Genomic DNA, 25,577 nt, shown 5'->3' on the forward strand with positions numbered 1-25,577 from the left:
TTTGATATAGTAAGTTTTGCTTTGTTTGTTATAATTTCCTATAGTTTTTAATATGGGGTTAGACAGCTTCATGTCTGACACGTCTCTGGCATATGTTATAATTGTTTTTCTGTTTCTTCTTAACTGTGTGAGAAAGAAGCATTATTTTCCTAATCACCATCAAATTTCTATTCTATTTGCAGATGTTGAATAATTTGTATTATTACTGCAGTTTCAACATGTCCAAAATAAGGTTAGGCTACTTCTAGATATAGAGAAACTATACAAATAATCAAGTCCCAATCCCTTAATAAGAGGTAAATTGGCATAATCTAATGAACAGCAGCTATCCTCATAATGAAAAACGTGGATTTGGAAGGCAGAGTGCATGCTCTTCAGGAAGGGCACTTCATGCATAAAGCTGAGCGTGGCAGGAGGCACAGAGATGGTTGCTTAAATTTGATGAGGCTGGCAAACATGCCACTTAGAAAGCATTCACCTGCCTTGCTGTGTTGGGGTTGTGCTGGCTTGCACAAGGGCTGCTTACAGTTTGGCCCTGGAAGTAGGTGATATTTGCAGTTTGTTATGTATTTGTTCAAGATTTTGTGCCATATTTGTAAGCAGAGTGTAAAAGTTCATTTTAAGTGGGGAGCTCTGTAGTTATATTTCAATGTACTTGTTTTAAAAAGTAGATAGGTAAAGTGAAACTATAGGTAATGTTAACCTACCCTCCATCATAATATTAAGCAGATAGATTTAGTTCAAGTTAAATACATATGCAATTTATTCAAGTAGCAGGTCACATTAAAAGGTACATTATAGCTCCATTGGTTTTAATATGCCATTCAATAATTTGAACAGAGGTTAAAAAAGCTGCTTAACCTCCATTAAGTATTTTTTAAAATGCTTTCATTTAAATTATTTTAGGTACATATACTAATAAATAAGGCAGCATTCTGTTTTTCTTAGTTCCTCCTCCAGTGCTATTTGACCTGCTAACCCTCTATAGCAGCCACTTAATCAGAGATCGGCAGAGGAGTGATGTCAAGGCTCCCCGAGTCAGTGACCGCCCTTGTCCTTGGAAAAGAAAGGCCAGGGTTTATGCAGAACTAAATGGTTTAAAAAGGTTTAATTGATAGTGTGAACAGGCTGGTTTGTAGAAAAGCTTACATGGCACTCAGAGGAATAGTCCTACAATAGTTCCTGGTAAAAAGAGAAATAATTAAAAAATGTATTTGTGTAAGTATTATTTTTAATTTTTTTAACTAATAGCTATAAACATGTATGTGCTGAGCACTGAGCTCTGTGCTACATGTGAAAGTGTAAATTCTTATCTTTGTAAAAGTGCGCTGCACTGCTCTTAGGAGAGCACAGTGAGCTGTGCTATTTTCACTGGTTCAGTGAGACCTCATTTAGATGCTTAAGATTTCTAACTTTTATATAATATTCTTTGTTAGTATGTGCCAAAAGAGATGGGGAAGCGTATAAAAATCTTCCATATAGAAATACAAAAGATTTTAATTGGTTTCAAGTACTGTAAACATGTCCTACGGCTTTATCTTGGGACCAAGACAAGAAAAGGTACTCCAAATATATGTGAAAATGTACTCCAAGTGTAGATGTAGCCAACACAGCCAAATTAAAGCACACACAAACAAATTAATTGTGGCAGCCCTGAAAACATACAGAGGATTTCTGAATTTGTTGGGACATCTCAGGTCTATGATATAAGTTAGGTATTAAAATATTAATTATTAAAGCATTTAAAATAATGTCCCAGTGTAGCATATCTTTCATGTGCTTTGATAAAATCTGAGAAGTTCCCAAAAGTTACCAAAGTCTTAATGTAGGAAGAGTTGCCAGTTGAGAAAAAGTCAAACTGGTTGTAGCTTTTGGAAATTGTTTTATATGGGGATTGAATTTCTTAAATCTCTTTTTGGCACATTCAGCCATGTGTTTCATCTGTTAGGCTGTATCCATGACTCGTGTTTTCCAGTTTGTTTTCATACCAGTAACATTTTGGTAGATTGGTGTACATTTATTTTTTTCTTTAAACTAATGGTATATGCAAAGAGAGGAACGCTTGATTCTAGCATGAAACAAAATGAAAGAGCAGTTTTACCTTGTACAGAAACTTGCTTATGAGATGTCCTAGGTTGCAGTGATTGAAACATAGGTTCTCTTCAACCCCCAAATCGTTGTGAGCATTTTGTCCCAGTTCATTCTGGAACTGTGTTGCTGACTGCAATTTGTACCACACAAATCCTATTCAACACAGGTTTTGGATCTTGTTATGAGAGCAGCAAAGCTGTAACAAAGGTGTTTTGTTTTGTAAGTTATTTAGTCCATAACCACAGGTTTGCATAGAATGCTATGTAGTGTGGAAAAGATGTAAAGAAACACGTAGGATGTGTCTCTGGGCACCAGTACTGAGGGTTTGTGTACTTACTACCTCTCTTGACCTGAAGGATATGAATTATCTTGTGACAATATTGCTGCTGTGGTTAACTGTGCATTTTGACTCCCAGCCTGTGGTTAAGAAATGAGCATTACTGCCATAGATGGTAAGCTGTAAAGGTGCTAAGGAATTGGTCATGTGTTCCTTCTCTATACAGTGGGAGAAATGCTAAGAGGATGACTAAAAAAAGAAGCTGAATACTTTGCTATGACTTTAATTCTTCCTTTTGAAAAGTCAGTTTGATTGACAAATGTGATCAGTTATGGCTGAATTGGAAAAACAGTCTGAAAAAGAATAAGCATAATGCTAGTTGCATACATAGATCTCAGAGATTTGTGGTGGATGTCTTAAAGTTGGAAATTGGTTCCATTATACAACAGTGGATTCTTCATAAAGCAACTTCTATGAGCCCTTCTAACCTTGCTGTAAATTAAGCTTGCATTAAATTGGTACTCTTTCCTAGGTGGAGTCAAATTCTAGATGATGAAGGTAAATAATAATGATTATGAAAAACAGTATGAACTTTTAATCTAGTTTTTCCTCTTTTTCCTCTATATTTGATCATGGTACTTACAAATTAGTTGGGGGAAGAAATTTTTTGTGTTTTCCTTTCCCTCACTTTTAAAAAAATGTTTTGTCTTTATCTGCTACTTCTGGGGCAAAAAAAAGTAATTGTGGTACTGTCCAGAAACTTTTAGAGCATTTCTAAAAGATTATAATAAAAAAATATCCTACCAAATCCTTCACTGCTCTACAGTGGTTTAGGCAGTATGGCTGTAGGAGATCTAGGATGTTTAACACTAAGGTTTAGATTATAATTAGTAATTTTTCTGCTACAATAAAAGTAGTATATGCTGTAATAATTGATCCTTCTCAGGAAAAATTAATTTATTTTCTAGAGATGTGCTTATTTTCCCACTATAGACTTCTCTTAGATGTTATTTTATACAAAAGAAGCATAGAATCATAGTTCTATGCAAAATTTCAGATGGACAAGGATCTGGTTTAGCTTGAGTGCTTATCATTTACTGCAACTATAAAGTGGGTCCTGAAGAAGTGCTTTGACCTTCTGCATGAGTCCAAGGCTTACACTTGTTTCCTACCTTCCTGTTAGGTTCTTTGAGTGGAGTCGTTCATTGTGCTCAGGAGTGACATTGCTGGGAAATGGTCTCCTCTATTTATGCACAGGATGGGCACTGCAGAGCACAGAGAAGTGCAGCAGGAGATAATACATGCTGCCTCACTAATAACTTCAGGCTATTTGCTCTCTGTGCTGCCTCAGTTTGGGGCCTCTCTGGAATAAAGTGCCAACAGCGTGGTTTTTTATGATGCGAATGTATGTTAACTGGAGACTGATATCACTTCACTGTCCACTTGAGATTTATCTCACCGAGGACCAGAGGCTAAACTTGAACAAAGATTTGAGCAGTAAAATTCTAATGTTTTCAATTTGTTTAGTTCCTCTGCTATTTGGATATGAGCTCACAGTGCAGCATTGCTGCAAAGACAGAGAATACCACCCTAGGGGTGTATATATAGAACTATCTCTTGTAAGACAAATAATAAGGCCTTGGGCAATATGACATGTTACAATATAATTTTGGGCTCCTTATTATAAAGCAGGACATCGGGAAGTTATTGGACAGCAAAAAATGTTCAGTAGCTGAGAACATGACTAAGAAACTACTGATTGAACTTGATCTGGAGAGAGGGCAAGTGTCTGAGAAGTCTGTGCAAATGCTGCATATCTCAGTAGCAGCTGAAATTTTTCTATTGAAGTTATACAATAATAACTAATAGCGACTAGCTAAGGGAAATAGAAACTCATATCAATGGGCCTATTTTAGGATTCATGTTCCAAGATAGATACTTGTTATTGTCTAGTATCTCTTAATAATGTGGCATCAGGATCATTTACAAAACTCTCATGCATTGCTACATTTTTAATAAACTGTACCACTCCAAGGGGGAAAATAAAAAGAAGAACAGCTAGGTTGAAAAAAACAGTTAAATGTTTATTAATAATCAAGTAAAAATAGAAAATGTTTTGGAAACATATGTAATTATATTTTTACTAGTCTGCCATTACTTGAATTGTCTTCTGATCAGAAAGAAATTGTTAAGAATTAAGTAAGTCCATACATAGTGAAACAGATTATGCAAGTGGAACAGCTTCATTAAGAGAATGTGTGTAAAAGCTCTTTGTTAGGAATTTCTGGTGAGATTATGAATAATGGGTAAATTCTTGAATGACCAGATTAGAGGGATATAAACTGTATCTGACTGTATTTATCAGTAATAGATAAATATCAGCATAAATAAAGATTGCTTGTCAGGGCAATAGGATGGAAGATAGCACAGCAAAGGCATACCAAATATACTGGGGGGAATGTGAAATGAATACTCAAATTCATAATTGGAAATAATACAGGAACAGGACAGGATTCAGGATGAACCCTTTTTAATACCAGATCAGTAACTTTCTTTTATCAGTTTATTAGTTTCTGTGAAAGTATTTGTGAAGGTACAAGCTCTATGTTAAAGAGGAGTATAATATAAATAAAAACCTAGAAATGCTCATCAAATGTAGTTTTTCCAAAGAAACATTATCTTGCTTCAAGGATTAAGTCAACCACTGGTTGAGAAAAATTAAGAGACATTCTTAAGAAGATATGTGCATTTCTTATAGTTTGCAGCTTGCCATTTTCCGAGCTTCTATCTCAGATTAGAACAGACAAATGTCTCTGTATGTTATTTTTTGTTTCTACTGCTTGTGGTGCATTCATGAGTGCTTCTCACATCCTTGGGTTTTTACTTTCCCCACAGACATGTTAATGTACTCCCCCTATTTTGCACTTGTTCTGGCTAAGAGTCTGAAGAGGGATAACAAAAAAAATTCCTTTCTTTTGCAGGTTTTTATTTTTCTCCATCTAGCGTCACTGGCTGTCTGCCATGCCTGTGCCACATAGCTGGTTCTGTGAATCAGATCTGTGATAAACTCACTGGCCAATGTAGTTGCCAAGATGCTTCTGTAACAGGACAGACATGTGAACATTGCAAAGAACTTTATTTTGGATTTGACTCTGTCACAGGGAGGTGAGTGTTTCTTTTTTTACCGGTCAATTAAAAACTCCCTGTTACATTTTTCCTCATAGCTCAATCAAGGGTTTGGTGACAATGGAAAGATGTGTTCTAGTTAGGTCACTCCTTCTATGAGTTCATGTGTGCACTCTGATTCACATGTGATACATTACACCATCCCCTTTGCTCCATGAGCCGAAGGAAATATAAATTTTGCCACATATTTAAGTAGTAACAACATGAAAGGTGTATAAGGCTGAGTTGTAGCAATTTGTTAAATGTTTCCCTATGTTTTCTCAACATCTTCAGTCAGGTACATTGTTTTCTGAGGTATTAAACATTGACTATTAAAATGCAAGTAATTTGCCATTCTTACAACTAGTGAATGCTATTGAAGATTTCAGGAAGATTTAGTGGGGGGTGGTGGGGAGGGAAAGGGAAAACTACAGATATCCCTGACTTCCCAAATTTCTTTTGGTAACAGCAGTACAAATATTTGCTGCATCTTTACTATTAGAAATTTGTTTTTCTGAAGCAGTGTATTATTTTTCAACATTTTGTTATGTGCCACAGGGTAAATTGTATTTCTAATGTAGCCTAGAGTCTTTAGATACATTGAAACTATATGGATTCCCTGGATTATAAGGGAAGAACATATCTGTATAGAGCACTGTTATTTCAACTATTGCTCTATCTTTTTTTCCCAGGATTATCTTTCTTGCCTAGTCCTCACAATCTCAATTTCCTCATAAAATATTGTCCAGAAAAAATGCACAGCTCTTATGCTATTATCTTTTGATTCAGATTCATTCAGATGTTGTTAAATTTTTTTTTGTTTGGTCTTTTTGCCTTTTAAACAACCAAACCCAGCTACCACAGCCAAAAGCAAAATCTGTACAATGTTCCCCTCCCTCTGCTTCTCTCCCCTAGCTAGTGTGGGGCAGACATGCTTTTAGGCAGTGATTAGCAGTGTCATCCTGCATATATTTGACATTATTCTGCAGATTTTTCACTTTAACTTTTATGTTACTGTCACTCATTAGGAGATTTTTAAAATTATTTTTTACTGTTTTGGGTCACAGAGGCAACGGCTAATAGCCATAAAGCAATCTGTAGGAATAAGGACTTCCTATTTTGACTTATTGTCATTTCTAATGGTGAGAAATAAAGTCTGTGTAATATTAAAGTTCCCTTTGAAATATGTTTTCCTTATTATTAATGATACTTTTTTTTTTTTTTTAGTTACTTGGAATAGATTCTCCCCTTGCCCCTCAGTTTTAGCACATTTGTGCTAAGCAGTAGGTTTTCTGAGCTAGATACTGGCTTTCAAATACCTGCATTTGAACCTGTCTTTTGAAATTTGAAGCATAGAAATATAAATTATCTAGATCTAGACTTTGTTGTAAAGATAGAAAGTTTTTACAGTTCTGGAATTTGAATCTGGGTTGGTCTTAATGCCTTAATACTAGTTAATCCTCATGGCAGTATTGAAGACTACTCTGTTCATACATTAACATGATTATTAACATGTGTTGCATTTTCTTGGCTCCCTTTTCATTGTTGTTTTCTTGGGCGATGTACCTCTGCTCCTCAGGCAGAAACTTCTATCCACTGAAAATGATAATGCAGGTCTTTATTTGTTAATCTATTTTATTCCATTTCTTCAACTGTTAATATCTTCATAAAAAAAGTAATATGATTTTTCTTTCTCCATAAAGTTGCCAGGTCATTTAAGCCATCCTTGCTCAAGTGTCTTTTAAGGACAGAAAAGGATGTGAGCTACCTGTAGGGGCAAAGACATATCTGTCTTTGCACAGTAGCACAAAAGAAGCAGAAGTTGTGATACACAGAGATTGTGAGGTTTTAAAATTCTCCCACTCTGAATGTATATGTGAGCTGATTTATTTTGTGGTATTTTTGAGATAAAACAGGACCTCCATATTCTTTAGTGCATTTCAGGTTATGAAGCATGAAAAATTTCTTGGCAATTAATGAATTAGAAATACTGAGTGTTTGCAGCAGTCTGAGTAGATCTGTAATGGTTGTGAGCATCTGTACACATTTGAAATGCTTTACCTCTGTATTGCTTACTATAATGAACTGGTCAATGAACATCACAAATTGTTTATCTATTTATATATATATCTTGACAGATTACTGTTTATGAAATCCATTTAGCAAGTGAGGTTTTCCCATAAGGATGAAAAATGAAGATTTTAAACAGATTGCTGGAGAGGCTCTAACTGCACCTAGAGAGTCAATGTAATAAAGGTTTCTCTATATTAATATTACAAAACCCATTTATCCTCAGAAAATCAATATCACAATTCATCTTGGCATGACATTTCTCTTTCCATGTTTTAAAAGTCTGTTTTCCTTGATTATATATAATTCTGTTTTAATAAAACTCAAATACATTTCTCTCATAGTACCTCGAAAAAAGTAGCATTTGACAAGAATACGGCAAATATTTTTCACATGATTGAAAGGTACTTATCTTTTAAAAGAATTGGATATTTTTTTTGAAAATTCTTAATTGACTGAATCCTTAATCCTGACTGAAAAGCATGAACTATGCTTAATAACAAATCCAGTTCTAGTTTTTTGCAGTTTAAGAACATGATGCATTTGATTACACAGAACTAATGTGTAATCCCATGGAGCAGAATATGGTGAAATATCTGCTGTCATTTGCAGGATCAGGAGCCTCATTCAGTATAGGTGAAGGTAGGGAGCCTACATTTTTCCTAGAAGAAAAATGCAACAAGAAAGCAGCAGCCCCACCCTGCCAGGCTGAGAACTGTTGCTGTTAATGTATGGGTATGGAGTTTGATTGTCATGTGTGAATGATAAGAGGTGCAAAACTCTACAGGAACAATAAGAGAAGCTCATCTTTCTCTGTTTACCTATCAAGAAACTTTTGTTAACATCCCCCTTCTATTAAATAATCAGCATGTAATGAAATTATGGAATAATAATAAAATACTGTCTTACTGAGAATTTTTTTGTTTTTGTAACTAAACTGGGTTTTTAGTTAAAACACTCTAAACAAAACCTCTGTTTAAAGGGGGATTTGGATGTACTGTCTATAGATGAAAGGACTTTTGAAAAAATTGCCCTTTACTCTTGACTGTAAACGAGAGCAAACTACAATATAGTGGTTTCCAAGAGAGAATGTATTTTATTTATTCTCAAAAGAATATTAGTCTATAAAACAAATTTGCAGCTTATTTTGCAGCTTTAGCTTTTATCAGCCTTTTTAAGGGTGTTGAATGATTCCTCAGGAGATCACACAGCACGAGCTGCTGTGGAGTTAAGGAACTCTAATACAGAGAGCTCTGCGATAGGCAGAAAATGTATGTGAAGAGTTTCTTTAAGCTTGTTTAAAAATCTCTCACATTTAATGCTTATTTCACTGATTATTGACCTGAATTTTAGTGTCCTAATGTGAAAACAGTTCCCACCTTCCCCTCCTCTCTCCCTTGCCTTAAAAGCTGATGCCTAAAATATAATTGAACTCCCTTTTTTTTTCCTGCTTTCATGAAGATAGTAGGAGATACAGACCAAGGTGTGATGGTGGTGACTGGGAAGATGGCAAAGTAACTTGTATAAAGGCACCACCACGTGTTTCCTTGGGTCTGCTGAAGCTGGCCAAGGAAAGATCAGCCAAATATAAATTGACTCTTTAATCTTAGGGTTAGCAGAATAAAGGGGACATAGGATGACTGCCTTGGACTTCTCTAGTGTCTTCTTTTTGCTGCTTTGTCACCTTGGGACCTGGAATCTGGAGTAATTTAAAATTCCCTTGAGGCTGATGTTGCTTATGCCTGAGAATTTGAGTTTTCCAGTTCAGGACAAGGGGAGGGAAGTGCAGAGTTTCCAGTGTGTTTTAGCTGAAATGTACCTTCCCACCTGTTTCCCAGACTATGGTTTTTCAGAGCTCTTCTAGTCTGCAACGATTGAAATACAGTGAGATTAGAATCTAAAGTATGAAGTTTTATTGACTTTGTTATGAGTAATAATGGCAGTCAGTATTGCAAGGGGTAGCATAACAGTATTTGTAGTCATTTGGTTTGCTTAATTTCTGATGTTTCGATTTCAAACTCTTTGAGTTTTTGTACAATCTGACATCGGTATCTGTGCTATAAATGAGTGTCAGTGGGGAAACAGTGTATCAGGTGAAGGGTGAGTTGATCACAAGAGAGGTTTCACATGCAAAAGCCAAAGCATAAATTAATCCTGAAAGTATTCTACTGCTGCCAGAGAAATTTACAGAAGGAAGTGTGGCATTTGTGTGATACCAGTGCTTTTAAATTTTTTGTTCTTTTAATTTAAAAATAATTTACTTGCACATTTAATTAATTATTCACTGTAGTTATTTCAAATTTTATGCTTCAGAAAAAAATTGAGAAAAAACCAGAAATTGTGATTTCTGTTATAATATTAGTATTTCTGCTGTTTTGTTTCCTGTCACTGTTTTAATCTGGGGGGTTTTTTCTCCCAGTTTTGGTGACCATTCATTCTTTATTCACAGCTTGTTATTTTTTTCAACCTTAAGATGCCTTTGTGGGCAAGAAATTATTAATTGGTTTATTTTTTTCCAACTGAAGCCCAGTTTTCCCTGAGGTAGAAGGTTGCCTATTTTTTTTCAGAAACCTCTTCAGCTGGTTTCACACATAACACTGAACTCTGCAGCTCTCAAGAAAGGTTGTATAAGTAAGGATACAGGATTGAGTGCATAATGTGGTTATTACCAAACATCATTATCCAGGCTGTGGATGGATCAATATATATAAAAGTTCTTAAATTCTAAGCCAAGTATGGAAGTAGAGTTTGATATAAATTAGAATATTATTTTGGCAGTGAAATATTTATTTTTATAGTGGGCACCTTTTTTGTAAGTTTTTTTAATCAGACTAATAGATTTTCTGCTCTGTTTCAGACTACTGAACTGTTTATGATGTTTTAATTATGTTGCCCAAGAATCTTTTAAACAAAACCCTACTGTGCTTTACTGAAGTGTTGATGTGTGTTGATGACTTCCTTGATTTGTTTTTGTTTATAGATGTCAGCACTGTAATTGTCATCCTGCAGGAGCCATTAGTGGGACTTGTCATCTCGTTACTGGACAGTGTGTTTGTAAACAATTTGTAACTGGCTTGAAATGTGACAACTGTGTTCCCGATGCCAGTAATTTGGATGTCCACAACCTCTTTGGCTGCAGTAAAAGTAAGTGGGTGTTACGTCTTAAAAGCATGCCTTTCAAATTAAAGTTTTTAACTCATTTAGTGGGTATTGAATTAGGTCAGCGGTAATAAAACCGGGGTTTATTCCCTCCCCACCCCCAAATACAGGGTCACTGACGTTCAGGTGATTTTCTAGGGAGATGTATAGAATCCTTTGTGTCATACACATCTTAGGCTTGTAGTTTAACCCAGGGAAGAAGTGACAACCTGTACTTCCGTTGCACATTTTCTTTGTGGTGACCAATCCAGAGTTCACCTTGTAGTCACATGAATGCAGCAGAATTTGTACCACTTGCAGCATAGCCCCCTTTCCTGCCACTGACAGGAGGCAGGACACCTGCCTTCAGAAGGTCTGTTGAAAACCTACTCCTGGTGATTAATTCCAAATATTTTCCTCATTTCATCAGTGCTATGTAGTTTTGCTTTTGTCCTCCTGGGGCGCTTTTTCAGTCAGTTTGGGAAAATACGTGATGTGATGTAACAAAGCATCATAAATTGACATGTGTGAGGTGGGGCCAATGCTATATTGAAGATCAGATCATAAGTTGTAATGAAATAAGTTGCAGTGGAACATCTGGATATGAACATCACCAGCACACAATCTCCAAGCTGGCAAGGTTTTTAAAGAAGAAAAGTCAAAAATAAATGTCATAAGAAAACTGAGTACTGAAGTTGATTTTGGGTCAACGTTCAAACATGTGTTTTGAGGGCATCATGCTATGCAATGCCAAGCCACGTGGGAAGGAGCTCAGCTCACTGTAGAAAAGCTGTGTTGCATTTTGGTGGCACACCTCATTGCCATACACAGTTAACAGTCCAGTCTTGGAAGTCCTGTAAGCAATGAGTGAGGAGCTCTGCAAATGCTAACTGGACATTTCTGTCAGCAGGTCTAATTAATAATGGCCACACTGGTCATACTGTGACAGTTACCTCAGGTAGCCATGTGTAATGCAGCAACAGGGTAAGACATTCCCAGGTTATCTCTGGAATATGTTTCTGGATCTTCCTTCAACAAAATATTTCTTTGTGTGTTCTGCATTGGTATTTATAGGATACTCATAACTGTGATATGTGAAAACCATAAATTTGCAAACAGAGATGTAAATGCACAAAGTGTTTAAAGGTAGAGACAGCTCTCATTTGATGTCAGTTTGTATTTCCTTGTGAATTATTTTAAATTTCAAATAATATGCATTGTAGAATGCACAGCATTATAAATGGATATCATAAAGAGGCTAATTTGTTTTCAAAGACTATTTTTTTTAGCTTTCCTCAAAGTTTGGAAGTGTTTAAATAGTTTTGCTTAATTTTTCTTCATACTCTTCAGTAGAAAGCACAGTATCTATTCATTGTTCAGGCAGTTGATTGGCTTGTTGTTTCTTTAAAAAATGTAAGATGTTTCAACCAAATGTGTAATAATAATAATACATGGCACTTTTATGATGCTGTTCATCTTCAAAGTGCTTTACAAACATAAGCCAACCCACTCATTTGTGTTGGGATACACTTTGGATAAAGGTCAATAGCAATTCAGCTATAAAATTGATTAATAACAGTATGACATAGAGAAATAATATAATAGATTTTAGTTAGATAAAAGAACATCAGACAGTATTCTAAATGACAAGCGGAGTCCTCTTCTGGACATAGAGGATATAGCAATTGAAGTCTTTTGGTTATTCATACCAAAAGATTTGAACTTGTTTCACACATATGGAGCTTTGCCTGGCTTGGTGTTTATTTATAACAGTGTTTGTGGTTATTTTCATTGCAGAAGAGTATTTTGTTGACACATTCATTACTGGTTATGAGTCTTTGCCAAGGAAAGCAAATGCAAGTTGCTGTCACTGTCCAAATAGTGTTCTTTAAGCAAAAGACCTTCTTCCTTAGCAATTTTTCTACATAAAAGTATCTTAGATGATGTACAAAAATGTGCAATAAAGTATTTTGCTTACATATTTAAAATTCAAACCAGCAAACCTATGAAAGCAATATGCAATAGTGTGAGACTGCCAGTGGAGAATGAAGGTAATGCTGGTAAATTGCTGTGATTAATCAGGTCTTGTATGTATGTGTTACATGGAGAGAAATTCTTTCAAATGCCAAATGGATTTGGGAGCACTTGTTTCCTCTGATTCTCACACTTTACTCCTGTAGGCACTTTAGTGTACATTCACTTCCTAAGTAAGATGAACTCAAAAGCTCCAGACTGGCAGCAAAACAACCTATGCATTATAAGGGGAGATGATGATTGTGTTTAGTTCAATCCAGTGAATTCTAGAAATATTTTGCACTATTTCTTGGCTGAGAAGCTGCTGTAGAAGAATGGCTTTTTATTATCTTACTCTAAATAAAAAGGTTTCACTTTAAAATCACTTTCTAGATTTGTATTAAAAACCTATATATAGTGTGGCCCACTGATTTTGGCATAAGTCTCTACAGCTATCACTTGTGGGGCTTGAGGTTTTCATGACATTTTATGTCTGCAACTTCATTTTTTGCTTCTTGTCTCCTGTTAGCTTGTCTGAACCGATTTTAGTAATTAATTTTTGGTGATACTAAGCAAATATCCACATAATGAAGACAATAGTTTATAAAAAAGAAGAGAATAAAATCCATGCTTCTAATCTTGATGTTCTCCTATCATACTTAATACTCCCCTACTTAATAGTAGGGGAGGAAAGTTAGTTGGGTGGTTCTGGTAAGCTCCTGGTAGTTTATTCCATATGCTGATTTCTGTGCTTCCCTGGGCTATTCTCATTCCTTGAGCAGAATGTTTTCCTCAAGATCCACACTCCTTTGGTGAAGAGGATGGGAAAATGGCACAGTCTGCCTTTGATAGCAGTTACTATCTGCCAAAACAGACGTGTCTTTTTCTGTGCTAATGTACGGTGTAAGGTGGGACAGAGAGCAGGGCTTTCCTCAGTGTAGCTGGATTACTGGAGGTCCTACAGCAAGCTGTGGACTCATGCTTTGACCTTAATAATACCATAAATATAGAATCATGGAATCATCTAGGTTGGAAAGGACCTTTGAGATAATCAAGTCCACCCATCAAAATGTGTGTTTATGTAAATGTGTATATATAAAATTTAGTTTCTGAGTGTTAGCTATTATATTGGTAAGGGCCATGATAACACATTTAGATTACAAAAGAGACATAGGAGGGATTTTGAATGCTTTTTTTTTAAATGTGAGGCATTTGGCTTTTGAACTTTAGGTTTGGTTTTTTTTTTATTGATACTACTCCAATTAAGTAGCGCATTTTTCCAAGTTAATGGAGGGGTAGCAGAGTTGTATTTTGTCAAATGAGCATGTCAAGCTGATTTCTTAAAATGTTAGCTTTACTCACATGGGTTTCAATTTCATTGGAAACAAATGGAAGTTAATTGACTAAACAAACTTTAAAATTTTGCCCTTTTATGTTTTTGTGATTTTATTATATTAAGTAAACTTACTTTAACACTTCATTAAAATCTGGCCTTAGTTGGTCTTTTCATTTGTATTTTTCTAGAGGAAGTTATGCCTGGTCTATGCTAGAATGGAATGAATCCTTGGAAAAAATAAATCCTAATTGAACTAGAAACTTCAATAAAGTGACTATATAAATAGGTTGTCATTTTATAAAGGTCTTGAAATACATTTAAAATAAACTCACCTGTTTGGAAAACACTTTTTTTTTTTTTTTATTTATTATTTTATTGTGGGGTGGAAAGCGAGATTAAGTTCATTCATAATTTGTTTAAATATATACACTTTTTTCATGGATAAGGAGCATATGGATGGATTGGTTTAGTCTGTTAGTGTCTTGCCCTGATGACTGTGCATTTACTCAAAATGTTTTTAGGGTGAAGAATGCTTAGCAGTTTCTTTGCAATTTTTTTTATATTTGGGTGATTATTGATTACCTTAATTTTTACATCCTCAGTTTTTGTGTATGTTTCAGCTCCTTTCCAGCAACCTCCTCCTACAGGAGAAGTTCTCAATTCCTCTGTTATCAATCTTTCATGGAGTTCCCCTGACTCTCCAAATTCTAACAAGCTTATTTACCAGCTGTATAGGGATGAGGAAGAAATTTATACAACTGAAGACTACCATCCTTACAGTAAGTAAGGTGATATCAAAGATTTTGTATTTGTGCATGTGTATATATCTGTATGTGTGGTGTTTCTTAGGTTTTTCTCATTCCTGTCATTATCATTCTTGGTGATTTTGAATATATTATCCTATTTCCCTTTAATGAGTTACTGTTCTGTGTTATTAATTTTGCTTGAAAGGAACGAATACCCTAGTCCAAAATCTGGCAAATTGAATCACCCCAAATGACTGATAAGTATTTAACTTTTTAATCTGAAAAACTTTAATATTAACTTACCAAAAGCATTTATTGAAAAATACACAAATGCCAAAACCTAAGAGCCAAAGTCACAGATAAAGAATTAGGGTGAACAGAAGAGACCATAATGTGCTTAAACTTCTTTTTTTCATATTCTTGATTTTAAACTGTTAACAGATAGGAAAGCTTTTTGTAGCCTCTAACTTTTAGCACCTTCTGTTATGCTATCAGTGTAGCTCCTGATTTGTCTTTAGCAGCACCACTTCTCTCATGTTGAGGCTTGCCAAGGGATCCTCAGAAGGCACTCCTAAAGGATTCAACACTCTGCCTAAGCTGGAAAGGCCATTTTGTGCTAATATTGATCCACTTATCAAAGAAAAGGAGATGGATTTGGATACTGTTTGTATGTATATGTGGCACACAAGTGGTTTTTTTAAGAGGACGGGTATGGTTTTATGCCGCTGAGGTTTGACCTCTGTTCTAGGACCTTCTTCAGTTTGTTGCAGTTTCTTATCAATGCAGCATTAATGTTTTTCAGAAGTTGAGTCTCTCTAATAGTTGGTGTGTACCCTGGAGGGAAGGGAAAAAAAAAAAAAGCTATTTTTCAATGGAAGCCCAGATCCTTTGGAATGCATCTCACATTTCTACATTTTGGTTCACACTGCAGTGTTACAGTTCATTAATATGTGGCTTATGTAGTGAATTTGGGCACTCTGCAGTACCCCATGGTTTGTGACCCCATGTAAGCATGAGATTAACTGATTGAGAGAAAGAAACATTAAAAAAATTTAGAGAACTAATAGAGACCATTCCAAGTTCTTAATTTGGTTTAAAGGCCTAACTTTAGTAAAAATATTAATTAATTTCAAAAGAAAAGTAATGATATTTCATTGTTATAAATCTATTTATTAATGTACTTGAAAAAGTGCATTGTTGAGGATGTTTTTTCATTATTCTACCTACATACTTTGTAGAAAGCAAAAAAATTCTGGATGTATTTAACTGGATAATGAGACATTAACATGTTTCTATTTAACAGAACATTATCTTCTTAAAAACATAGATTTGGTTTAAAAAGTATTTTTTGATATGAAATAATTTGCTGGTGTTTGGATATCGAAAATTGTTAATGGTGACAGAATATTTTCCTACTTTCCTATTTTCCACTTTTCCTAGTTATTTTTTTCTTAGTATAGATTGGAATTTGTAGTGCTTATGAGCTGAGAGTACAACTGGATTAGCATTATCTTATGGCTAAAAGAGAGTTTTATAGAAACATTGAACTTCCCAAGGAAGGCTAAGAATAATATTGCAGAATGCCTGATTAAAACAGTATTTTCTTAACTGCTTTGGAAAACCTCAGCCTCAGGTTTCCCAGAACGGTCTTTGTCTTGAGTATAAAATTAACTGCTTGTTCTAAAATGTGAAAAAACCCAAAGTTACTAAAAATTCTAACTCTGAAATCAATTTTTTTTTCTAATTACTTATAAATGTAACTAAATACGAAATCATAAACTTGTTAAGGATGGAAAAGACCTCTAAGATCATTGAGTCAAATGATTAACCCAGCACTGCCATGTCACCTCTAAGCCATGTCACCTCTAAGCCATGTCATTAAGTGTTACATCTTTTTTGAACACTCCCAAACATCTTGAATCTACCACACTGCCAGACAGCTCATTCCAAAGCCTGACTACCCTTTCCATGAAGAAATCTTTCTTAATATCTAATCTCCTAATACCAAATTCCCAACCTCCTCTAGCACAGTCTGAGATAATTTCCTCTTATCCTGTTACTTGAGAGAAGAACCTGACCCTCAGGCTGCAGACTCCTTTCAGGAAGTTGTAGAGTGAAAAGGTCTCCCCTGAGCTTCCTCCAGACCAAACAATCCCAACTCCCTCAGCAGTTCTTCATAGGACTTGTGCTCCAGCCTCTCCACCAGCTCTGTTGTCCTTCTCTGGACATGCTCCAGCACCTCAATGTCTCTCTTGTAGTGGGGGCCCAGAACCGAACACAGGATTTGAGGTGGGGCCACACCAGGGCCAGGTGCAGGGGCAGAACCTGCTGCATCTTCTGCCTGCTCACTACTGACACACGAGGAGGTCTCAGGAGCTATTGTTGAGCTGGCAGAGTTGTTCCCTGGCCCTGCATGAAGTACCATGGTTTGCAAGGCCTGAGGATGACATAATGTGGTCTCATTATCGCTGGACTACAGTGATAATGTTGTGATTGCTGTAAGGAGTTGAAGTGCTGTAAGCAATTACTGGGCTGACTCTGCTGCTTTTGTGCTACAATGTCAAAGGTTGAATATCGAGCAATACTCAGAGTTTTGTGGTCCTCTTTAAGTTGTTCTCAGGGCTGGCTTGCCAGTGTGGATGTGCAGAGAGAACGCAGAAATATCTTCATCTACCTTATTTGCTTTGCAAAAGTTTATGAGTATCTGTGCTCTGACACATAATATATTACTCAATGTTAACTATTCCTTAAGGCAAAAGAATATATGGTGTTATGGTTGCACACAAATTCATACTGTGCTGTGATGACTAAGATGTGTAACTGCTTCTGGGATATGCGCAGGAGCTATTAATGGCCCTTGGTACTAAAAAGCTGCTAAAAAGCCTTACTAACTAAAACTAATGGAAAGTGGGGGTCAGGAAGGTAATTATAAACTTTGTATATACCTTTTTAATAGTTATCTGCACTTTTGTGTCACTTCTTATCCAAGATCAAATGCTTTTCAAATGAGGTAATTAAGCGTTGTTGTAGAAATGAGGAAATGAAAGCATACAAAATTGTAATATTTGGTCTTATGCCATCAAATTAATCAAAAACTGAGGTCTGAAAGTTTGCACAATGGTTTGGGGTTTTTTTTCCTAAATTATATTCTCTAATATTGATGCTGATTTACATTTGAAATACTTATTTTGAAGAAAAAGAGGAATGAGAAGATAACTGTATTAATCTTCTTCATGATTAAAACAGAAACTAGAAGTTCAGTGGAAAAATAATTTCTCTAATGATGCAGTGGAAGGTAATAAAGATAATAAATAAATAAATAAAGATAATAAAGGATAAAGGGGGCCTTTTTTTTCCTGTGCTAAAAAAATCTGAGAAGTTTCAATGTTTATAATGTAAACAGGCATAAATATGTCTTGGATTAGAGCTGAATAGACTTCAGGTATAGAAATTGAGATTATTTTTAATGTCCTAGACTGATGGAATTTTATTCTCATCTGTTTGTTTCAGGTGTTCAGATGTTCACTGATACCATGTTAGCTCCATATACCTTCTACTCCTATTACATCCAAGCCAGCAATGTTCATGGTTATACAAGAAGCGACTCAGTGACATACAGAACAAAATCTGGGACACCTATAGGGAGCTTGGATTTAAATCCTGTCTTTCCTGTTAGTCACCACTCTGTTTTACTTTACTGGACAAGTGTCTCCAATGACTCTGGGCCCATAGAGAAATACATTTTGACTTGTGTTGACTCGGTTGATCTGCAGCCTTGTGGTCAGTATGAAGGATTAAAGACTTCAGCAATTATTTGGAATCTCATTCCATTTACAAAGTATGTTTTTTCTGTGCAAGCTTGTACTAGTGGAGGCTGCTTAAAGAGCCAGCCAGTAATCGTAGTTACTGCACAGGCTCCTCCAGAAGGGCTACACCCACCGACTGTAGAAACCATCAGCTCTACAGAACTGGCTGTGGAATGGTCACCACCTGAGAAACCAAATGGTAGGATATATGTGTTTACTTTTGCCAATCAAAGTCTTTGCAAGGGAAAGGCAGAATTTCCTCAAATCTCATTAGAATATCCTTGTTCATGTGCCATACACTGAGAAATGAAGTAAAGCATTTTCCTAATTTTCCCATTTACCATTAAGTGTATCCTCAGAGTCTGTGTTTTACTCTTCTGGAGTCCAGAAATCCATTGACTGTTGGGTCCAGGATTTAGCACTTAGTGGCATCTGCTGCAGCAAAAATCACATTTATAATCAAACATTTACAGTAAAATTAATTTTTTCCTAATTTGCCAGATTGCTTAGTTCAGACAGATGTGGTAGTATTGCCTGACAAAAAATAAATAAGCAGATAACAGTTATGGAAAAAAATCTAAGAATTAACAGAGAAATCTGTTTTTGAAACCATCCGTCATGTGCAGTAGCCAATTCTATTACCAGTATAACTTTGTTAGGGATTAGGTGATTGCCAAGAGTTGCTGGTCTAACTTGTGTAATAATATTTTAGGTTTTTGAAGCTGAGAACACAGCTGTTGTAGGATACTTCTGTGATACCACAGATTTTATTGGTAAAACTATCTTTTAATATATGAGCAATGGAGTTTTGTGAACTTGCACTGACATGCACAAGTATTTGTGCATGTGAAAACAAACATTTTTATCTGTTTGCAGAATGGGCATCTGTCTTTGGGGAGCTCAGCTTTCACTTTGAGCATCTCATTTTCCAGCTATTTCCAGATTGGACAAGAAGAATGCCCACACAAGAATAACTATGTATTTAGAGGAGCAGTTTCTACAATGCAGGTTATGATATTTGCTGTTGGCATCTCAACCTGTGTCATACACTCATCATAGTCCATAGCCATGATGTGCATCTAATGACCAGCACAAGCAGATTTAAGCAATATTCACATATTTGCCTCGATGTCTGGTCAGATTTCCTGGTCCCTCCAAAGACAAATAGAAAAGCTCTTTCTCCCAGGCAACCTCTCTATTTTACTGCATGAATACAGCCCTAAATACATAAATTTTATGGAAATTTTCTCCTGTCTTTGCAAGAAAGCCAGTCAGATTTCTTATGATCTTAAAATACTTTCATGATCCAACCTAAATCATGTATTGCTTCATATCACAACACTGACTGTTTTTTTTTTTTTACCCCAGAGTGGTGAGGCCTGTGCATATAAGCTTGCATTGTTATAAAACTGGCGTATATGTATATCCTATCCAGTAATATGTTTTAAAATGTTGGCATTAAAATCATTAAAATGTCACTCTAAAGTTCTACTCTTTGTCTTAAAAAGCAAAAATAAAAAAAAAATAAATTGGTATTTTAGTAGAACTTCAGATATCTTTTCAATTCACTGTTTTTTTCTGGCCTTTTTCTCTAGGTATAATTATAAGATATGAGCTTTACATGAGGAAAAAATTAAAATCAGCTGGGAACTTTCTTCTTCCTGAAATCCGTATTTTCCAAAGCAGTGGATGGCTCAGTCCTCAACCAGTTGTGGAATCTCAGAATGAAAATGCCTTGGCTCCGCCACAGACCAGTACCACAGTCGCTGATCTGGAACCATTCACAGAGTATGAATTTTATGTGCTAGCAGTAAACATGGCAGGTAGCATATCTTCAGATTGGATATCAGGACGAACAGGAGAGGCTGGTAAGCACTGGTTTGAATTATTGAATTATTTGATAGAAATTAAAGGAAAATGTAGAATAGCATGTATCCTTACTTTTCAATAAAAGTGTCTAGTGATGGTTAACTAGGGATAAATTCAGTCTTTTAACTAATTAAAGTTAGGTCAGATTATCTCAGAACTGAGCATGAAGAGCAAAAGCATTTTCTTCACCATAACATTACATTGTTGAGAAAAATAATCCATGTCAGTTAAACGTTCATTTAAACTACAAGTTTGCAAAATATACCAAGCAGTATATTTTAATCTTAAGAGCTTGAGAGGGTTACCTTTTCAGGAGTATAGTGCTTGAAACTTCTGCTGAGACTCCATTAGTGAGAGATGCCTCTATGCAAATTACGATTCAAATATATATGAACCCATGTTATTGACTTCATATGCTGAGGTCAATAACGTGGATTTTATTTAACAATAAATGTGAGATGTAGAGATAGAAAGAGAAAATAAAGGTGGGAGAGAGAGTGATCAACAGAAGATAGTTACTACCTATGGATCCAGCAATGTCCTATTGGTCCTTCTTCACTCTGGTCATCTCAGTGGTTCTGAAAATTTTTCACTATTTATACACTCTGGCAAATAAAATAGCTAATGGTCATTGGCTACACAGTTCTCTTATTCTGTTGGTGGAATGATTCATTTGCTTCTAATGCTAATTAATCAACATGCTCAGTCTTCCTCTTTTTTTGAGTCAGCAAGTTTCTTGGGTTGATGGGCCGTGAGTTGGTGGTCAAGATCTCCCCTGATGGAATTACCTTTTACTCAGTCAGAGCTGATTTCAGCACATTTGCCAAGTTGGCTTTTGTTGTGGCCCATTAATATTGCATTCTTTGTGTCCACTGTCAGTGGTACATTCTTCTTCCCAAGGTTTTTTAACCTCCAGCTAGGTCTCAGATAACATCTGGACAATAGTACCATCTTTATCTTATCTCAAGTTCTTCCTATGATGGTTCATCTTACAGTCCAGGTTCCAGGTAACCAGAGAAGCATATTAAGGGGAACTTCAGTGATTCTTGGTGTTTGCAAAAGCCATCTGTCCCATAACTTGAGGTGACCTTTGTTTAACTGATGATATGAGTGTGAGCAGTTGCTTCTTCCCACAGTTTGCTGAGGTGGGAATTTTTGTGGGGGTGTGTTTAACCAGAATGACTAAAGCAGATCTTGCATGCACCAGGCCTGGTGTTAATGCCATCCTGTTGCTTCCTCTGTGCTTATCTCATGGCAAAGTCTTCCGTGTTTGAGACAGCCAGCTGTGCTCTTTAACTCCTTACAACTTTCCATGTGTATTTATAGAGGCCAAGTGTCATAATATGGCCCCTTTTTATCAAAGTGTAACCAGTTCTCAACCTCTTGTATTATGACCCTTCTCTTCAGATTTTCAAAAGGGCATTGCCACTTGACATATTATTTGAAATATCAGCAATTTATTTCAATGCTTTCAATAGAAATCTATGGTTTTCAGACTGATAGAGCCTATGGTTAGCAATTAAATGTCTGTGTTGTGCTACTTATGCTTTTGTTCGGTGTTAGCTTGAAAATCGTGTCCTCAGTCATTTGCTCCAGCAAAATAGCAGGCTAAACTAATTCCTCCTTCAAAATGAGCCTTTTTGCTTATCTGTTCCTAAATACTAGGTGTTATAAAAGTGTTAAATTGTATTTGGGAAGAGGTCCATTAGTGCAGTTGTTTGTACATAGCAGAAGTGCTGTGAGTTGGTATCCTATTATTACAGAGGAATCAGGTGGGGATTTAACTGCAGTGCAAACAATCCTTTAACAGATTTACTATGGAAGACAGGGGAACTGTTTTGTAAGAAGTGAGAGACATGTTAATTTCAAACTGGCCTAGCAAACAGAATTGCTTTTAAGATGCTGAAGTATTGAACACTTTTTGCTTTTATCAGTTTTTTCCCATGTTGCGTGAAGTTTTTCTTCAAGGCCTTTTCATTCGTATGTACTTTCCTGCCTGCTACAGGGGATAGGACTGTAGTGTTGATTAGTATTTCTTTGAAGACACAGGCAGAGTTTTAATCTGCATTCACAGCCAGAGTAGAAAACAGGAGAATGATGAGTGAAGTACTTACCAAAATAAGGTGAAAATTTCAGCTAGACTTGAAAATAAGGTTAGAAAGGGAAAAGAAATAATTGTCTGAAATGGTGTTTTACAAATACAGTGAGGAAGCTTGCATTATACATATTGCTAATTTATTTTATCATATTATTAATATAACTTTATTTCAGCCCCAGCATTCATGCCATCTCCATCAGTATTCCCTCTTTCACCATATTCCCTTAATGTGTCATGGGAAAAACCTGAAGATAATGTATCAAGAGGAGAAGTGATGGGGTATAGCATCAGTCTGATGACTGAACAAAGGTCCTTGCCACCATTTTCCCAGGTATTGTTGTTAGTTACATTAAGTTTTTCCTAACTGGTAATAATAAAATTGATAAAACCTGATGTCCTCTGAGGTGTTGTGATGAATTTTTTCCCTGGTTTGTGTTGTGTATTCTCTGATCTAACTTTTCCACCTACAGGTTTGATGTAGTGCTTGATGTATATTACTCTGCATTTTAAGTTGTCTCAAACATACTTGATGTATGTTTGATGTATGCTACTCTGCATTTTGTCTTTCTGATCTGACTTGTTTCCAGTAGCTGGTGAGATTCAAAATTAGGAGGGATGAGATTGTGCAACAAAATTTAAATTACCTTGATATTTGTGTGTACTGTTTCTGTGTTTGCTAATATGCTTAAAGCCATTTTATGTTATAGGTATCTACATTTTCCTTAAGAAGGTACTTGTCTGGATGAATTTTTGAAGTGGGGAAACCTATAATACCAGAAAGAAACAGATGTAAAAAGTCAAAATATGTGACTTTAAAATACTGTTGTAATGTTTGAGTGACTGGGTTTGGCAAACAAACATCATGGCATTAGCAGCAAACTGAAAGCTTAGGAATGAGCATAAAAATGATACATAATCAGAATGTGGGAGTGGATCTGGTGCTCTCATATCGTATTTCTCATTCAGAGCTGATTTTGTCTTTTGGTATTACCACAGATGGGCCTCAGTTTATTTGCTTATCAGCTGGGGATACTACTGTTCTCGGGGCTGTTGTAACAATACAGAAATGCCAATTGCTTCTGGTCACTGGCTTGCAATATTCTTCATGCAAAAAAAAATCTGATTACAAAGATATCTAAAATGCTACCGTTTATTCAGTTCCCCTCCCACTCATAGCTTATACCCATGTTAAAATAAAGCAGATGCAAGTGTTTGTAGGTATTTGTTATTGCCCTCCCTCCTAATGCCTGCTAATCATGTCACTCCTTCAATGGTGGTCAGATTTCACAACTTAATAGTGTCATTTTCGTCATCTCAATTGTAGCTGCACTGTTTGTAGTGATAACTGCACCACCACACAGTTTTATGAGGCAATAACTTTGTTTCCTCATTTATCCACTCAGGAACTGGCTTATTACCTCATAAAACAGTGTGATTGGAAGTATTATCACCTAAATCCCAGCTTGTTCAGACTCTCCAAAATAATCCTCTCCCTCAGTTGGTCTATTCAGGCTTTCTCACGTCTGAGTGAAGGAATCTGCAAGTTCAGAGACAAGTTCCTTATTAGTGAACGTGTCATGAAATGACAGGAATGAAAATATTATTAACCAACTGTTGTCTTCCAATCTGTTTGCTTTGCAGGTTTTGCATATAGCTGAGGCTCATGAGCTCTCCTATGTAGCAACGGGATTAAAACCTTACAGGACATACAACTTTACTGTTACTCTGTGCAATCAAATTGGTTGTGTAACCAGTGAGCCAGGCATGGGGCAAACCTTGGCAGCTGGTAAGGAAACAATCTGTAGCAAAGTGCAAAGCTGACACATGGTTTACTAATGAATACCATGATGATGGTCCTAGTTTGATGCACAGTGGCAGGGGTAGGTGTTGTATTAATACAAAGTGACTTGCTTAATTATTATTTGTTTGTTTTGACAGATTAAACCCAAAATGTTTTCAGTGGAGGTTTAAGTATTCTGCTATGTCAGTAGGATTTGAGTACTGCTCTCTCAGTTGCAAGTTATGTTATGTATAGCTTTTGTTGCCATTTGTTTAAATGGTGGAGGTACATAAATGTGGCTGCATCCACTCATTCATTTATGATGCTAAGAAGTTGTTAATTTGTTGTTGGGGGTTTTCAGTGTGTGTTTGCATAACAAGAAACATAAAATACTCCAGCTGTGCCAGTGCTTTGCTTAACACATGCAGGAGGAGTTCCATGGCCATAAGAGTAACATAAGTACATAGTGTATTTGTGCGTCTAAATCAGAAGTAACGTACGTGCTCTGGGTCTGCTTTTTTGAAAATGCTTATTTATCCCCTGAGATTTGAGATTTTGCTTTGTAGATGTGTATCTAGTGCTAAAGAAGCTCTATATATGTTCCTGTGCACCTTAATACATTTTCAGTCTTCAAGTTAATTTCAGTAGCATGGGCATGGATTTCAAAGGTACTGTCTAAAAATTTGGGAAAAATACACATCAGTCCAGAACAGAGATGGAGAAAGCCTGTATTTACTTTAAAGAAAGGACTGGAATAAACTCACTTCTTGGGCATTGGTAGTTCAAGAGGGTTTTAAGAGAGAAATTGTTAGGATTATCAGCTTTACAAGTCTCTTTATTCATGGAATGAGGAAGTTCAAACCCATGCTGTGTGACATACTAGTGGTCATCCGAAGAGAGCTGACCACTTAACATTGTGGTTTCCTTTTGTATAGGCATCTAAAGCACGTTAATTCCACAATATTAGCTAAAATGCTTAACTAAAAATGTTGAAGAATTAGAACTAAAAATGTTTAAATGATTAGTGGTGTTGTCATATGGATGTTGTGATGATGATCTTTGCAATTACCTCTTTCATGTAATTTCATCTCACAGAGGAAAACATCTGAAATTTTCTGCTGAAGTGAAATTTGAAGTTTTGGGATATTCTTGTCTGTCCTCAGTTTTTCATGTCTATTTATTTCATGG

General features: G+C 35.9%; 1 protein-coding gene across 2 annotated transcripts in view; it reads left to right on the forward strand.

The window, feature by feature from the left end:
- Window positions 1–25,577, forward strand: part of USH2A (usherin) — a 368,965-nt gene that overhangs the window by 62,971 nt on the left and 280,417 nt on the right. For both annotated transcript variants that reach the window (XM_033513296.1, XM_033513295.1), the window contains exons 13-19: window positions 5,350–5,533; window positions 10,584–10,747; window positions 14,711–14,869; window positions 18,347–18,841; window positions 20,238–20,510; window positions 22,783–22,940; window positions 24,251–24,395. In XM_033513296.1, coding sequence (XP_033369187.1) covers window positions 5,350–5,533; window positions 10,584–10,747; window positions 14,711–14,869; window positions 18,347–18,841; window positions 20,238–20,510; window positions 22,783–22,940; window positions 24,251–24,395 — 1,578 coding nt within the window. The remainder of the gene's footprint in view (window positions 1–5,349; window positions 5,534–10,583; window positions 10,748–14,710; window positions 14,870–18,346; window positions 18,842–20,237; window positions 20,511–22,782; window positions 22,941–24,250; window positions 24,396–25,577) is intronic.

Source organism: Parus major, chromosome 3 (assembly GCF_001522545.3).
Source record: "Parus major isolate Abel chromosome 3, Parus_major1.1, whole genome shotgun sequence".
NCBI lineage: Eukaryota > Metazoa > Chordata > Aves > Passeriformes > Paridae > Parus > Parus major.